The sequence below is a fragment of the Chiloscyllium plagiosum genome, unplaced genomic scaffold (assembly GCF_037043375.1).
Source record: "Chiloscyllium plagiosum isolate Xiang-an unplaced genomic scaffold, Cpla_swu_hap1 HiC_scaffold_2, whole genome shotgun sequence".
Taxonomy (NCBI): Eukaryota; Metazoa; Chordata; class Chondrichthyes; order Orectolobiformes; family Hemiscylliidae; genus Chiloscyllium; species Chiloscyllium plagiosum.
Window position 1 is genome coordinate 74,032,770 of NW_028270140.1, and position 18,706 is coordinate 74,051,475.

The following is an 18,706-nucleotide window of genomic DNA, read 5'->3' on the forward strand; positions in this document are numbered from 1 at the left end:
TGAACATTCCTTTTGAGAAGAGAATTACAAAGTTCATTTCCCTTGTCATCTCAGCCTTCAATGGCTTTCCCCTTATTGCGACAATGTCCCAGCTGAAGGTAAGTTCTTTCTGCAGCTACTCTATTTAGTCCTTTCAAAAATTTTGCAAGTTTCAATAAGTTCACCACACATTCTTCTAAACTGCAGAGAACATGGGCCTAGTCTCTTCAGGCTTTCCGCATAGAACAGTGCCACCAACCCAGGAATTAGTCTGGTGAATCTCTGCTTCACTCCCTCTATGGAAAGTATATTCTTCCCTGGGTAAGAGGACCAGAACTGCACAGAAAATGGCCAGGTATATTCTCACCAAGGTTCCATACATTTGCAGCAAGACATTTATTCCTAAATGAAAATCGTCCAGTGATTAGGCCAGCCTACATTTTGCTTACAGCACTTGCATTTTAGCTTTCAGTGAATTCTGGCCAGGTTCTTTTGGACAGCAAGAATTCTTGATCATTTAAGGAATAACTATGCAAGAAAAATTCCACACCTCCATTCCGACTGTCATCAAGTCATACAGCAGAAACAGACTCATTAGCCCAACTTATCCATGCCGACCAGATTTTCCTGTTCATGTACCTGTTGTAATTGTACTTGCCTCTACCTCTTCCTCTGGCAGCTCATTCAAAATACATACCGCCCAGTATGTGGAAAAGTTGCTCCTCAGGCCCCTTTTAAATCTTTTCCCTCTCACCTTAAACTTATGGCCTCTAGTTTTGGATACCCCTCCCCTGCAGACAACGATCTTTGCTATTCAACCTATCCATGTCCCTCATGATTGTATAAACCTCTAAAAGGTCACCCCTCAGCCTCCGACGCTCCTGGGAACAAAATCCTAGCCTCTCCTTATAACTCAAACCCTCCTGTCTCAGAAATATCCTTGTAAATGTTTTTTGCACCCTTTCCATTCAATACGTTCCTTGCTATAATAGGGAGATTGTATGCAATACTCTAAATATGGCCTTATCAATGTCCTGTATAACCATAAAACATCTAACTCCCGTATTCAATACACTGACCAATGCAGTCTAGCATATCAAATACCTTTTTCACCACTCTGTATCAAAATGGATAGCCTTATATTTACTTACATTATATTCATTATGCCATGTCTTGCCCACTAATTCAGCCTGTCCAAATCTGTCAAAACCTCTCTATATCATCCCTCACAACACATTCTCACCTATGTTGTGTCATCTGCATACTCGGAACTATTACATTTGTTCTTCACATCCAAATCATTCTAATGGATAATGGCTAGAAAATCTGTTTATTGTGATGTTGTTTTGAGGGATAAAATTGGTTTGGACGTTATTAATAATTCTGCTCTTCAAAACACATCCACCGGACTAGGTAGACCGTATCTCCATAAGACTTTTGAGCAAGTCATTTAATCCAGGGGAAACAACCTTTCTGTGTCAATCCTACCAAGTTCCTTAAGGATCTTGTATGTTTCAATAGGTTACTGCTCAGTCTCCTGTACTCAAAGTATAAGTCCAACTTACTCAACTTTTCATATTGCTTTTCTGTCAGGCAGAAGCTTGAACACAAGCACCAACAGGTTCAAGAATAGCTTCTTCCCTGCTGTTATTCGACTGATGAATGGACTCTCTAACATCATATAATGTTGATCTTGCTTCACACACTTTGTGTACAGTGCAATCTAGATGCTGCACTCTGTCTAAGCACCCTATGTTCTGTATATCCTTGCTATGATCTGCCTGTATTGCTTGCAAACAAAGCTTTTCACTGTACTTAAGTACACGTGATCACAATAAATTAAATCAAATGACACTCTCTCTACACATAGTATCAGACTAATGAACCTTCTCTGACCTACCGCCAATGCCAGTATATCTTTTCTTAGATAAGGGTCTCAAAATAGTTCACAAAATTCCCGTTGTGGTCTGACTAGTGCCTTGTATTGTTTATGCAAAACCTCGCTACTTTATATTCCTTCCCTTTGAAATAAAGGCCTGCACTGCATTTGCGCTCTCTACCAGCTGAAACTTTTTATGGCTTTTCTCCATTTAAATAATATACAGCTCCTCTCTATTCTTGTTCCAAAGTGCATAATCTTACATTTCACCACATTATATTCTATCCATTTTTGTCCACTTGCTTAGCTTGTCTATATCCTTCTGCAGACACCGTCTTCCTCAGCACTTGCCTTCTGTCTATTTCTGTGTCATCTAAAAATTGAGCTGTAGTACACTCACTTTCCTCATTCAAATCATTAACATATATATTGTAAATATTTGCAGCCCCAGCATTGATCCCTGTGACAAATCAAAAGTTTCAGATTGCAGCCTGAAAATGCTTTCCCTTTCTCAGCTTTGTCTTCTATTAGTTAGTCAATCCTCTTATCCATGCTAATATACTACCTCCAACATAATGGAGCCCAGTGTGTGCTATCATATCAGAGGTCTTGTGAAAATCTATATATTGCTTTTACTGGTTCCCCTTTATCTATTCTGCTTGCTACCTCCTCAAAAATTCTAATGCAATGGTCAGGCATGATTCCCTTTCATGAAGCTATACCGACTACTTGATTACATTATACATTTCTAGATGCTCTGCTATTTCATCCTTTAAAGTAAGAATGGGTTAAACTAACTGGCCTATAGTTACCTATTTTGTTTTGTCTCCTCCCCTTTGAAAATAAAGGTGTTACACTGGCAGTTTCCCAATCCTCTGGGACTTTCCAGAAGCTAAGGATTCCTGGAAGATTACTACCAGTGCAGCCACATTGTTCTCCTGAGCATTGTGACAGATGACATATTCCAGTAAAATTGCAAGCAACCAAGTGCTCCCTGTTCAATCACCCAATTTTGTACCATTTTCTTACTGATCCCAAATAAAAGCTTATAAACATAACAACTCCATACCATTGGTTTGGAATTTTGCAAATGCAATTGAAATTTGATTACAAAGAGCAGATCAATATGTCAGCATTTTAAAAACAGATTTTTCAAATCCATGTAAAGTTTATGATCTTACCTTTTTGTAATCATAAACAAGTCTGAATCATTAATCATCTTATGCCCAAAGTACTTGTATTTGGCAAATCTTCCATTTTCAATTTTCTAAGGAAAATAGATAGCAATGGTAAAACAAAGTATATATTTTCATTTCAATGCATTGTAAAACATACTAGGAGAAAGTGAGGACTGTAAATGCTGGAGATCAGAGTCGAAGAGTGTGATACAGGAAAAGCAGAGCCAGTCAGGCAGCATCTGCGGAACAGAAGAATTGACGTTTCGGGTATAAGCCCTTCATCAGGGCCCTTCCTGATGAAGGGCTTTTGCCCAAAACGTTGATTCTCCTGCTCCTCGGATGCTGCCTGACCGGCTGTCCTTTTGCGGCACCACACTCTTCAACTCAACATAAAACATTTAAATCACCTTATTAAATGTGCCATGGACATGAAATTTAACAATTTTTATTCGTCAATAATAGTGTAACATTTACAATTCAAGATAATAAACATTGCACAAATATATAGTATAAAAACTTGAATTAGCCTTGGTCAATATTCAAACTCACCCACTCTCACTATGTTGTAACCACAGTGCTTTTTATTTGTGGCATAAACAATTATCTTTAAGGGAGAAATTAACCTTAAACAACTGCAATAATTAAAATAGCCTAACAACAGCATCCCTTGTATGAGCTAACCACAAGGCTAAATTAAGGAATATTGTGGAGGAGAAACCATGACAGTGTAAGTTTCTATGAACTTGAAACTTGCTGCCATTGTACAGAACCTTGGTGAGATCACAGCTGGAATAGTGTGTGCAGTTTTGGTCTCCTTGTCTGTACAAGAATGGGAATGGCATACAAAGAACGACTGGATTAATTATGATTATGTTCACTTGGTGAGAACACATCTGGCACTTCCTGTGCCATTCTGGTCCTCTTACCCAAGGAAGGATATACTTTTCATGAAGAGAGTGCAACAGAGTTTCACCAGGCTAATTCCTGTGTTGTTGGGATTGTCCTATGAGGAAAGCATGAAGAAACTGGGACTGTATTTTCTACAACTAAAAGAATGAAGAGAGATTTCATAGAAACATATAAAATTCTACCAGGACTGGACAGCATAAATGCAGGAAGAATGTACCCATTGATCTGGGTGTCCAGAACCAGGGCTAACAGTCGAAGGATGCAGGGTAAGCCATTTAGGATGGCGAAGAGGAGAAATTTCTCCATCCAGAGAGTGGTGAGCCTGTGGAATTGAATGTTTTCAAGAATAAGTTAATGAAATCCAGGAGTATGGGAGAAAGGAAGAACGGGGTACAGAGTTGAATGATTATCCATAATCATATTGAATGGCAGAGCAGACTCGATGGACCAAATGAGCTTACTCCTGCTCCCATTTTCTGTGTTTGTATGAATCAAAGTTAAAAATGAAAGCAGTAGGAACTATAAATTATTTTATCCTCAAAAATGATGTTCCACAAGAACTGAATAATTATATATGATTAAACAATACAACCTAATTACAGAAAATGAATTAGCATTCCAATTAAAGGTCAGTGTTCGATAATTGGTTGATGTCAGTTGAGAACCAGTTCTAACAGACTAGAACTTAATAACCTAAGCAAATAATTGCAAGACTATCATTGAATCAGTAGTAGCTAAATGGAACACCTTACTTTGATGTGATTTTCCATTTCTGAGGAAGGAAAAAGATTGGTTATCCGCTTGAAAGTCCAGTTCTGAACTGCTGATCACTAGGGCACTATGAAGTAATACAGAAACCCCCAAAATGGAATCTGGCTTCTTCACATACAGTACTTGGTCTCTGAAAAACCTAGTATGAAAATAGTGTACTTTACAGAGTCAACTGTATGGGAAATATTCAACTTATTAGCAGTCAAAAACTTCAATAGTCATTTAAGTAAGTTTTGAAGTAGTCATATTGGACTTGAAACATTAATTATTTGTCTCCATTCATTCTTCAGCATTTTCTGTTTTTACCACAAATTCCAGCTTCTGTAATATTTTGCTTTTACCTGATTTGAATATGATTTAGTAAGCTTATAAAACTATATCTGCAGTATATGGGCTAAAAGAAAAAACATTTACAGAATCAAAATAGTTTCTCAAGGACAACTAGGAATGAGCAATAAATAATAGACAGTACAAAATGAGAGATTGGGAAAGGTAACTGGGATGATAAGTGAGCTTGTTAGCGTCATTAAAATGATCTGCCAAAAAATATCTACTGCAAGTAATTTAAAAATATAATGCTCATATCATTGACCAGAACAGAACAAAATTTCTTCCAACGTAAATATTGTCAGGACAAAGGCATTGTTTTCATCTCCACCACAAATTCTGTTTCCTAGTTACCAATTGTTTATCTCTCTCTCTCTCTCTCCCAATTTTGTGAGGCCAAAAAAAATTGTGGCTGAAACTTTATTGCTGGAACAGCACAGCAGGTCAGGCAGCATCTAGGGAACAGAAGATTCGACGTTTCAGGCACATGCCCTTCTTCAAAAAAAATTGTACCTACTTTGACATCACTGAATTTCTAATCACACATCTGGATTATCAAGTCTATTCCCACCTCAATAACATCACCCCACTGCGTCTCTTCCTCGGAGCAACTGCTCTGTAACCTCATCCTTTGCTCTCTTAGACTTGATAGTTCCAATTCTGGCTTGGTAAATGTGGTCATTCAAAACTACTGCTTGTGCCCTAACTCTCACTACCTTCACTTACCAACTTATGCTTGTTCTGTTGATTGATTCCTAGTCAAGTTTCAATGCCTTGCTGTCAAACTCCTCCATGGCTTTGGCCATTGCTATTTCTAACTTCCTTCAGCCTGTTAACCCTCAGAGATATCTTCGAGGAGAAAGTGAGGTCTGCAGACGCTGGAGATCAAAGCTGAAACTTTATTGCTGGAACAGCACAGCAGGTCAGGCAGCATCTAGGGAACAGAAGATTCGACGTTTCGGGCACATGCCCTTCTTCAGGAGAAGGGCATGTGCCCGAAACGTCGAATCTTCTGTTCCCTAGATGCTGCCTGACCTGCTGTGCTGTTCCAGCAATAAAGTTTCACCTCAGAGATATCTGTTAACTCTGATCTTCAGCATCCTAGATTTTAAATGTTCCACCATGCCTTCAGTTGCCAAAGTACCAAGTTCTGAAATCTCCCAAACCTCTGATTCTACCCTCCCTAAATGTGTTCCATAAAACCTACTACTTTGTCCAAGCTTTTGGTCATTTTTCTGAACATCTCTATGCAAGAGAAATTTCAAGAGCTACATTTCGCTAATTAGGAAAGAATGCCAAGAAACACAAGAACATGAGATAGGATCATGAGTAGACCAATTAGCCTACTCAACTATCCAATAAGATCTTGGGTGATTTTGAACTTCAACTTTATTTTCCTATCTATTTTCATATTCCTTAATACCCTGAAAATATAAAAAAACCCTATTCAAGCATTAAATTTATTCAATAATTGAGTATTCACAACCATCTGGCTGAAAAGTCCAACCTTTTGAGCGAAGAAATTGCTACTCTGTTCTAAGTGCTCTGTTCTCTACCCCTGTTAAATCACTATGTCCTCATGTTTTAGACTCCCCAGGCAGCAGGGACAAATTCTGTTTAACTTGACAAGTCCCTCCAGAATCTTATGTTTCAATGAGATCACTTCTCCTTCTTCTAATTCCCAGATGAGAAGCACTTGGTCAGCAAGGGCAAGAAAATCTCTCTGAAGCTTGAGATTCCAAATAGAAAAATAAATCTTTTCACCCTTTGAAGCACTGAGCTAAATGTTACCACAAATAGAAAACATACTTCCTGGTTTTGTACAGTTGTATGCCTCAATCAACCTTATGGAGGCAACAAGCTGCAGAAGAGAGACAATATCCAGAAACTGGCATGGTGGCTCAGTGGTTAGCACTGCTGCCTTACAGTATCAGGACCTAGTTTCAATTCCAGCCTTGGATGACTGTCTGTGTGCAGTTTGCATGTTCTCCCTGTATCTGAGTGGGTTGCCTCCCACAGTTCAAAGATGTGCAGGTTAGGTGAATTGGCCATGCTAAATTGCCCTGTAGTGCCCAGTGATGTACAGGCTAGATAGATTTGCTATGGTAAATGCTGGGTTATGGGGACAGGATGGGTATATGTGGAATGAAGTTTGGAGTGTCAGTGCAGACTTGATGGGCTCTTTCTGTAGTGTGAGAATTTTATGATTCTAATCAAAGATTTTACAATTTATACTGTGTTGTCCAGAGCTGTTTTCCACCAGTTTCAACAATATTTCTTTGTATATAAAGCACTCTTCTTTTGAAGACCACATGTAGTATATAACTTTTCATCTGAAAATTTACAGTAGAAAACTTAAGAGTTTTCCCTAAGGGCATTACGGAAGAATTTTAATTATATCAAGTAATGCCAAACGTAACGATTACTTTATGCCTTACCAACATTACCAGAAAGAAATTTAGTTTTAGACAAGGCTTGCTAACATACTGCATTGGTCAATTATACATTGTTATCTCCAAGAGTCCAACAAAAAGCCAACATAGAGATGGAGTGTTTCATATCGGGATGCTAACAATTTCATCCATACACCAACAATGACCTTTCTGCATTTGGAGACAGAACTATTAATCCTATTCTCATCTGTGCCCTTGTTGCAGAGACACAAATAAAATGAGGAATAATTTGTGTAGGAATGTGGCCACAAAAATGCCCAAGTTCAATGGAGACTACATAATGTATTGGTGAGATCAAGCAGAGTTAAAGTGAACAGAGGTCAGAGTCATCCATCGTTTGAGTGGATCGCTGTTTGAGATCTGGCAGTTGTCTAATGGACAGTACTGTCAATTGCTATATCTTCATACCTTTGTTTTTGCCCTGAACGCTGACATTTCGTGCGAATATAGAAACCCATGACAACGAACGCGAATGGGCCACTCGGCCCTTCAACCCTGCTTCGCCATTCAAATAAGACCATAACTGCCTGATTTCAATCTCAAATCTACATTCCCGCAGATCCCTGATCATCTTTCATCACCTATGTAATCAAGAACCTACATTTGCCTTAAAGATGTTTAAAGATTCTTCATCCACTGCCCTTTAAGGAAGGGAATTCCAAAGACGTTCAATCCTTGGACAGAAAGAATATCCTCATCTGTTTTAAATGGTGACCCCTTATTTTTAAATTGTGACATTTTGTTCTAAATTCTCCCACAAGAGGAAAAATCCTTTCAACATTCACTTGGTGAAGTCCCCTCAGAGACTTCAATTTTAAGTTACCTCTGACTTTTCTAAACTCCAGTGGATACATGTCTAGTCAGTCTAGCATTTCGTCATAAAGCAATCCACTCATTCCAGGTGTCAGTCATAGAGTCATACAATATGGAAACAGACTCTTTGGTCCAACTCATTCAAGCCAACTAATTTCCCAAACTAAGCTACTCCCATTTTGCCTGCACTTGGCCCATATCCTTCTAAACCTTTCTGATTCATGTACCAGTCTAAATGCATTCTAAATGCTGCAACTGTGCCTGTCTCTACCATATCCTCAAGCAGTTCATTGCACATATGCATCACCCTGTGTGCCCCTCGGGTCCCTTTTAAATCTTACCCCTCTCACCTTAAACCTGTGCTTTCTGGTTTTGAACTCCTTTTCCCCTAGGGAAAAGACCTTTGTCATTCACCTTGTCAATACGTCTCATGATTTTCTAAATCTCTATAAGATCACCCCTCAGTCTCCTCTGCTTTAGTGAAAAAAGTTTAGTAAATCTTCTCTGAACTGTTTCTAACACAACTTCCTTCTATAAGTATGGTCGCCAGCATTTTACATAGTTCTCCAGATGCAGTCTCACCTGTTTTCCACATAACTGATGTATGACCTCACTAATCTTTCATTCAATTCCCCTCGCAATAAAACATAGCATTCAATTAGCTTTCTTAATTACTTACTGTACCTGAATACTAACCTTCTGTTAGTCACGTACTAGAACATCCAGATCTCTCCACATCTTGGATGTCTGCAACCACTCACCATTTAGATGATTTTATATCCTTTCTGCCGGAATGGATATTTTGACACTTTCCCACATTATACGCCATTTGCCGGATCTTTGCCCACTCACTTAACCTATCTATATCTCTTTGCAGTCTCATGTTCTCTTTGGAACTCACTTTATTACCTATTTTTGAGTCATGAGCCAACCTGGCTAATACCTAATTCAAGCGATTTTCTTTCTCCAACTACAAATGGTCTATTGTATTCTAGAACTATGTAAATCTGAAATAAAATCAAAGTGCTTGGAAAAGATAGTAGGTTTAGCAGCATTTGTGGAGAGACAGAGTTAATGTTTCAAATCCATAATCACTCTTCTTTGAAACTACAGTCTTATAACGTCTTATGGCTCAGTTTAGTGGGCATGCTACAGCACTTGTGACATCTTTCGCAGCTCGAGTTCTCTCGTCTACACCATAATTACAGTTCACAGGAAAAAATGTCCTTAATCTGAAGTTCTGCTTAGCAATATCATTTGCATTAAGAGTGCCTAGGAAGGAGTTAAAATTATGGTCAATTTGCTTTTGTAACCTTTTGTGTGCATTGAATTTACTGACATTCTAGAGGAAACTAGTTACAATGTAAACACCAAAGACTATATTTTCTTTTATCTTTGTTTCTTCATATAAATAAGGTTATTGCAATGTGTTGTTTATTTTTATGAACATTGATCTAACTACACTAGTAGTCTAAGCTGAAATTCTTGGTAGAACAAAATTATTGTACTATTCTACCTCTGCTCCATTAGTGCGAATCCATAATCATGCCAGCAAAAGGTGTCACTGGCAGTCACAATTCCGATCTTGCATTCAGGCAGTCAAGAAATTATTCTTTTCAATGACGACTTTGGGATGATTTCATCACAGAGTAGCAAAACAACATTTTGAAAAGGTTTTGCTAGCTCCTGAATTGCAGAGGTGCCCAGGATAAGGAGCTAAGCAAAACACTGATTTTCTAGAACATCAAAATGTTAGGCAAAGTCTGATGAGCTCAGTGAAAATTAAGCTAACTAGTATTTCCCATATCTGTTCAGTCTTGTTTTGCTGGCATGTCTTTTCCCATAAACTGAGATAATTACTTATATACCTTTGTTAACAGAGAAAAGTCAAGTGTTTGCTTGAGATAAACACAACTAATAATTTTAACCATGACCAACATATTTAACCAAGTGATAAAATCTAATATAACCAAGGGAAATATGAATGTTTAACAGTACTATAAATTCTTTTAATGAGATACCAGTCATTGCTGACTGTATACTCTCTTCAAATTAACATTACTTAAATGAATAACTACATTGAACTATCTTTCTCTCCTCAATGGATCAATTATCAAAAAGTTAACAAGGTTCACTCACATCTTTTATGTTATGACTTCCTTCTCTTGATCCTCCACTTCTTAAGGCAGCATCCTGCTAGAGATGTTTTTACCAGTTGGAACAGCCCATCGCTCATTTAGAGTTACACTGAGGAAATTCCAGCTATTCTCATCAGTGTCTACTTACATACAATCATTAAGAGTGCCTGGCTAGGAAGGAGTTAAAATTATGGTCAATTTGCTTTTGTAACCTTTTGTGTGCAGTGAATTTACTGACATTCTAGAGGAAACTAGTTACAATGTAAACACCAAAGACTATATTTTCTACTATCTTTGTCGATGTGGTGTGTATGGGGTTTTCAGATAGATGTAATTCAATTGTATTTTCAATTAGCTGTAGGCTACATTAAGGATGGACTGGAATCATTGCTAGGAGGAAGTGGGTACTGCAGATGCTGGAGATGAAAGTCAAGATTTGAGAGGTGCTGGAAAAGCACAGCAGGTCAGGCAGCATCTGAGAAGCAGGGAAATCAATGTTTCAGGCAAAAGCCCTTCAGGAATGAGGCTGGGAGCCTCGGGGGTGGAGAGATAAATGAAAGGGGGGGGGGGGGGGGGGGGAAGGCTGGGCCTGGGGAGCCCATCTACGCTTCTTATTGCTGGTTCCAGTGCCACATTCTGGCACACTGTATTAGCTGGCAGGCAAACGGCAGAGAAATGATGAACATAACAGGGTGGAAGTCTTCCTTGACAAAGGTAGCAGCAAGGGAAGAAGGAGTCCAAGTGCCTCAAGTGACCATCATGGTTAGGACCAAAGATGTGCCCACACCTCATGTGTGGATATGGTTGCTGGTGTACTAGCTATGGATCAAACAGCAAGGGAAGGAAAGGTCCCTTGGTGGATAACCCAACTAGGACAGGAAACTCTGAATCCAAACCTATGGCTATGGTTGCTTCCCCAGTTTGCTAGCCCATGACAGATAAACTCCAGGCTGAAAGATTGGGATCAGTTAGTGTAAGCTCCTGAATTGCAGCGGTGCCCAGGATAAAGACCTAAGCAAATGCTGGTCTCACTGCCACCTGGTTGGCTTGTACATTTAAGGGTCATTATTTGGTATGACCAAACTGTGACTTTAAAAGTTCAGGGAAAAAAAGGGGAAATATTCTGAAACTCCTTGTTGGAACATGAGAAGAATACTAGAGTCTGATTATACCAGTCACTCCCAATGTTCCTAGCCCTGGTGGCCCGTGAGCTCGCTAGATTAGAGAACGATGTTATGGGTCAGAGTGAGGTTTGCTTCGGACAGCAAGGAAATGTGACAGAATACAATGCCAGTTACCACTTCTATTGGTCAGGAGACCTCAAGTGAAATGCCTCCTCTATGTCAGTTTCATGATGAAGAATGCTTTACTTCTAAACTTTAAAAGATTGCCCATCAGCCATTCTATCTCTGCACCACCCCCTTCAAGATCAGCAGCATGGAATCATCATCAGTTTTTATTGGTTAACCTGACAAATGCAGGTTTTACAGAGCTCCATGATACCCAGTCTCAAGGGCAAGATGGTCCTCCTTGACTACTTTAATGCCGGAGTTGGCAATGACAACCTGGAAGGAAAGGGCTGCTTGGAAACAACAGGCTGAGACCCTGCAAGGGGAAACAGATGTCTACCCATGGAGCTCTGCAGAGAAAAACACCTTTCCATAACTGACACCTTCTTTGAACAAAAAAACTGCTTCTGACCAAATGGATATCTCCTTGCTCTAACAATGGCACCAAACGGATTACATCTTGGTGTACCTATGACACCTGCAAACTAGAGTCCTGCCGAATGTTGACTGTCATACAGGTCACAGGTTTGTTTGCTCAAAACTGAGCTTCCAGATCAACGCTAAGCCCAAGAACGACCTGGAAATAAACAAAAGCAACCTGCAAGCCTCATTTTACAGATATAGGGGTTGAACAACCTTGCACACTTGATTGGAACACCCTTTTTCCTTGGCTGATATCATTGTGGAAGAAATCTAGAAATCCATCATTATTACAGTACTAATTACCTCTAAAGACATCAGACCCTGCACTTAGAAGACTTATTTGATGAAAATGATATAGAAATCCAAAAATCACCTCATCAGTCTCACCTAGCTTGATCAGCCAGCAAAGAGAAAAAGTGGATCATATTTCTGAAAAAAAAAACTCAACTGTATACTGAAATTGGTGACATGAAAAGCTTAATGTAACACTTAAATCTGTCTATGGACAGCTTATCGAACCAAAAACCCTTTGAGAAGCACCAAAGGTAAGATACTATGCATTGACAAGGAGTGTGTCCTGGTCAGAGCACTTTGACTTGAGCACCAAACACACAATAGATGATACTACCATTAACCACAAAGAAAAACTGGATAAGAGCTCAACCTTGGAGGAAACAGATGGCCACCAACCTGAACATCAACAAAGCCCCGAAGTCAATGGAATTCCACTTGAAATCTAAAAGCATTGTAACCCCACTCTAGACACCAAAGTGTTTGAGCTTTCTATGGTCTCCTGGGAATAGAACAGGATACCATAGGATGCGTGTTTCTGTTATTGCCACCTTATACAAAATCAAAGGAGAAATGTCAGGTTGCTCTAACTAGTGTGGGATCAGCTTCCTTTCTATTGCTGGAATGTTGCTGTCTGAAATACCTCTGAACAGGGCTGTACCTACTAGTATGGACAAAACATCTCCAAAGAGCCAGTACAGTTTCAGAGTAAATAGAGGCACCATAGCCAGTGTATCTCCCTTCAGATAAATCTAAGGAGAGCATTGAGGCCAAAGGAAAACATTATTCTTGTATGCCTTGGTGAGATCTTTGATACTTGTGCAGAGATGGACTTTGGAAAATCCTCAGTAAACCTGGATGCTCACTCAGAATCTGTATTATGATGAAGCAGTTTCCTAAAAAATAGTGCAGACAAGTCAAGCACCACAAGACACTGCCCTGACTCTATTCACTATGTTATTCAGCACGATGCTTCAGCAGGCAATGGAAGACATTAGGAAGGGAATTTATATATGCTTCAAGATTGATTAAGGTCTTTTCAACCTGTGGTGTCTTCAAAAACATGAAAGGTGCATGAAAACTTCAGTGGACCTTTCATTGTGATTGTATTCTCCTGGCCCTCAGTCAGACCTGCAATGGATAACAAATTTTTCTGAGACAGCACAACTCTTTGGACAAAAAATCAGATAAGAAAAAAAAAGAAAGTTTTGTATCATCCCAGACTCCAAAAAGAAAATTTGGTCATTCAGGGAATGAAATTAGAAGCTGTCAAGTAATTTACCTATTTAGGAATTGACATCTCATTTGATGTTACCATAGACAAAGAAGTGAACGATGGGTTTTCAAAAGCACATTCCACTACAAATGTGTGGAGCATACAATATCCATGGTAGTCACCATCCTTCTGTATGGCATGAATTCTTTACTGCCATTATGCATGCCTTCCACAGGCTTCCATAGCATCATCAAAATCTGCTGGCTGGACTGCACCACAAATTTTGAAGTTCTAGTAACAGCCAACACCTCCAGGACAAGGTTTTTCTCCTCAGAGATGGGCAACAGTAGTCTACCCAAGATGTGTACAGAGAGCTAACCACTGATAAATGCAACAGAGGTCCCACTCAAATGTTTCAAGGACTCTTTGAAGAAGTCTCCCTATGTTTGCCACATTGACAATCGTCAGTAGGAAGCATTGGCCATAGTTCATGATGACTTGAGATGCTACATCAGGAAAGCTATAGTCAGTTGGAGACTGAGCGAAGGGCCAACATGAAATAAAAAAAGGTGGATCCAAAGGCAAATACACCTTTACCTGCACACAGTGAGAGGAAATCTGACAGTCATGGATAGGCCAGTGGCCTATAACTGGTGATTTACAATTTTCCTAGAACAGTCATCACTGAAGAAATGTCGAGTGAGTAATGCCAGAGTACATCCTCCAACTGAACCAGTCAAAAAACAAAATCTTGAATGGAGATGTAGATTTAGTTGTGATATCAATATAATTTGATAGCATGAAAAATAATTATTAAAAATCAGAAGAAATTGGTAAGTGTGTAATCTGGATCAGTTCAAACATGCAAATATCCTGCAAATTCTACTTTCTCAGATTGTGATATAATTATTCTTCTTAATATGTTAAGTAGTGAACTTTTAAACATCTTTACAATTTGTCACACAATATATTTCATATAATTATTTTACATCAGCTGATGGTTATGACCAATAAAACATTCCACAAGTACAGATAACACCTAGTTATTTTATGCTAGACAGCATATTAGTACATTTACTTCTGAAAATTATTTTAAGATCAAAAAGGTACCGTTTTATTTTTAATATTAATGAGGACGTTTATACCTTATTTCTGGAAAGTATGCATTTTATACTCCAGAATCTTGTCAGTGATATGATATAAATTTTTTAAATCTTTTTAAATCTATGATTACGTACCAACATAATGTAACTCAGAAATGAGAATTCTCTCATAGTGACTAAATCTTCTTGCCTTCTTGGTCACAGTATATCCAAGACTAGAGCTACAAGGTTAATCAGAACGTAACTAGACAGCATTTAAAATAGTTTATTGTTTCCATACAGACTTCATTAACATTACCTTTCTAAACTAACTCTTCTTCCCACTCTCATTTCATTTCATAATTTCCAATTCATTCTTCAAAACTGTGAAAACTCAGCACCCTCAATTTTGCTTTAGGATTTAAAACTTCATCAGCATTTTGTATTTCACCACACATTATTTTGTAATTTCAAATTTGGTGATGCTTTACACTATGAACCTTGTCCTTTATGGCTCAACAGTTCCAAGGAATCTCAGTGTCAATAGTGAACCAGGAAACGTCTGGGACGGAAAAGCTAATTTTTATTAACTTCCTCTGATTTTGACGCTTAACAGAACATAACTTGGTTATGATTGTTAACAATATTGGTTCTTAACTTTCAACGAAGATTTTTAAATTTTGTGGTCATGAAATTTCAAAACAAATTATGTTCAAATTTAAATTCACTGAATGGTTTCCAAAAACAAATGTGTTGGTTTGGTTTATAGTAACAAGGTGAAATAAGAGTGCCTTCTCTATGATTCATCATGGGGATCTGGACAATTCAAACATTGCATTCAGGTTTCTTAGCTGATACATGATTCAATGGGCCTGCTGCCAAGACTCATGGCTAAAATGAGAGTTACTTCCTCAAAACACAGGAGGTGCAGAGAGAGTCAGGCAGGAAGTGCTGATCCATTCAAGTGGGAAGAAGCGATCTGGATATAGTGAGGACTGCAGATGCTAGAAAGTCAAATTCAATAAAGTGTGAAGCTTAAAAAAGCACAGCAGGTTAAGCAGCAGAGGAGCAGGAGAGTTGCTGTTTCAGGTCAGGACACTTCATCAGGAAGGGTCAAGAAGAAATCTGCTCCTGTAATGAAGACAACCTGGACTGAGGTTGTTAAGGAGTGAGCATCTAGGGTATCATGCCATAGGCATGCATCCAATGCAAGGATGTCCTGAAATGCATAAAGGTGGGTAAATCCCCAGGGCCTGATCAGGTGTATCCTAGAACTCTGTGGAAAGCTAGAGAAGTGATTGCTGGGCCTCTTGCTGAGATATTTGAATCATCGATAGTCACATTCTACATAACAAATATCACAGGGTGCCTCTTGAACTATCAAGTCATCTGAAACTCAACTTGAGTATTCGATTCACCCTGCAGTGATGTAGCTGCTGTAGCATTTGTTCTGATGTAGAATGGTAAACAGGGGTGCCCCTTACCCCTCAAGCTGCCACTGTCAAATACTGATGGTAGTTCATCACACTGTGATGGGTGTGATATTGAAAATCTTACAATGAAAGCATTTTCGCAGTTCCCTGGATCTTAGGCATACATTTAGATGAACCTCTTCTTGTGGTTGGAAGTGATGGGGTTGAAGTCCTTCTGGTTATAAAAGACTGCTTCCTTGTCAGAAATCGCCTTAATATGAGCATAGTTCCTGTGCTTTGGGGAAGAATGTTGGGCAGTGCAATTCTAATGATCAGTGTTCTTGATGCATTAATGGTTGGATGATGGAGATTCGATCCTACCTGGCTTCTGTGGGAACCTGAGGTGTAAAAATGGAGAGGTCTCGTGACTCACTGCCAACGATTATCAAGTAGGAAGCAGGTCTTTTTTGAGGAGACTAGAGATCTGCAGTGACCTGACATACTGTTCCTCAGGCAGACCAAGGAAGAAGTTTTGGTTTGTATTTTTTATGAGGTTAGCTAAGCCTTCTGTGGACCTGGTCTCTGCTGTGGTTCTTTTGCAAGTTGGTGCTGCTCTTTTCTAAGGAGCGGAATGGTTTACATTTGCTTCTAATTTGTATGTTTGCATATTCATTCCTATGCACTTACATATGACTTCTGACTTCATAAAGATTCCTCAAAGTACTAGCAAATCCAATAATGATTACAAAAACATAATCCATAATGAAGTGAATGAACATGCTTCAAAGGATCTCTTAGCAATCATGTGAACCTGTATGAAGCTATGTCGTGGTACTTAAAATCATATAGGATCATTATCTGCATATCTTTAGAGCTCTTCTGCCTCTCTACAAGAAGTGAACAACTGTGTCCATGACTCAGTGCTACTAATCTTGCTGCATTTGATAACTTGGCTAGTTGGGTCAAGACTGACACTTTGACAGAGTTAGCCTTTTCTTTCCACCCTTTCACATGGGCTGAACATTGTTAAAATCCAGGTCCATCATGTGACTTCAATTTAGATCAATAGATACATAGCAATAAATGTCCAAATTTCCACAAATATCAGAAAATCTAATGTACTGTACTTTGTGAAATCTGGATATCGTCTCCGAACATGTTTGCTTTAAATTGAATCATTATACTTGGTGCAGCAAGAATTCCTGGAAAGTCTGAAGTTTTTAAATCATTTTGAACATATTTTTGCTAATTTAGTTTATGTTTCTTTTCCTGCACTCTGACCTGTGGGTGGTTTCATATGCGATATTCATCGTGGTAACACCTAGGTTTGTCAATCTATGTGTGTGCTTAGTTTTGGCAGACTCCATTAACACAGGGACATAACAGCCAAGCCTGTTGTCCAACATCTATTGCCAGAAAAGACTCTGTCCTGTTAAACTGTCAGATTTCCTGTTTATTTAATCTAACTACAATGTCACTTTGATTATCTTTGATTCAATAATGCTTGCAGAAACATATAGGAGCATCTAACAGATTCACACAGCAATCCTTTAGGTTTCAAACACTTAGCCATAAATAGACACAGCATCAGATACAGTGCAACCGAATCTACAATGACAATCAAACATTAAGTTGAAAAATGTCATTGCTTAAAAGCTGCAAAGGATCTAATACAAAACATTAATCTGGTCACTGAAGATGATTTAACTACAATCTCAAAACTTAGTTGCAGCTCAAACAGGCAAAGATATCTGCAGAGATAAAGATTTTCAAAGCCTATTTCTCAAATGTCCATCTCAGGAACAGATCCAGATAAGATTTACTTGTATTTCTCATGACAGTACAAACTACAATATCAACATTGTCATCCAGGAGCTGAAGTAGCTCATCTGAATAACATCAGGCTCCTACTTATTGACTGCAGTTCCGCCTTCAACACCATAATTCTCAACAAACCTAATTCTATACTTGGCTCCCCCTCTATAACTGGATCCTTGACTTCCTGACCCATTGACCGCAATCTGTAAGAATAGGTGACAACATTCCCTCCACTATTATCCTCAACACCAGTGTCCTGCAAGGCTTCATATTCATTCCTCTACCATACTCCTTATACACTCATGACTGTGCGGCCAATATATACCCAACTCCATTTACAAATTTGCATTGCCAACATCATTGTCGGTCTGATCTCAAACAACGAGGAGACAGAATACAGGAAAGAGATTGAGTGCTTAGTGGCATGGCATAATGCCAACAATCTCTCCATTAACGTCACTGACTTAAGGAAGCAGAGTGGAGAGCACGCCCCTGTCTGCATCAATAATGCTGAGGTGGAGATGGTCAAGAGCGTCATGTTCCTGTGAGAGATGATCATCAAGCTGTCCTGGTACACCTACATCGATGCAACAGCCAAGAAAGCACAACACTGTCTCTACTTCCTCAGGAGGCTAAGGAAATTCAGCATGCCCATAAGGACTCTTACCAATTTTTACAGATGCATCTATCTGGATGCATCGCAGCATAACATGGCAACTGTTCTTCCC

The 18,706-nt window shown here is 38.9% G+C and overlaps 1 protein-coding gene across 3 annotated transcripts in view; it reads right to left on the bottom strand.

The window, feature by feature from the left end:
• vps13a (vacuolar protein sorting 13 homolog A) overlaps positions 1 to 18,706 on the bottom strand; it is a 422,990-nt gene that overhangs the window by 12,967 nt on the left and 391,317 nt on the right. For all 3 annotated transcript variants that reach the window (XM_043712521.2, XM_043712545.2, XM_043712559.2), the window contains one exon: positions 3,040 to 3,125. In XM_043712521.2, coding sequence (XP_043568456.2) covers positions 3,040 to 3,125 — 86 coding nt within the window. The remainder of the gene's footprint in view (positions 1 to 3,039; positions 3,126 to 18,706) is intronic.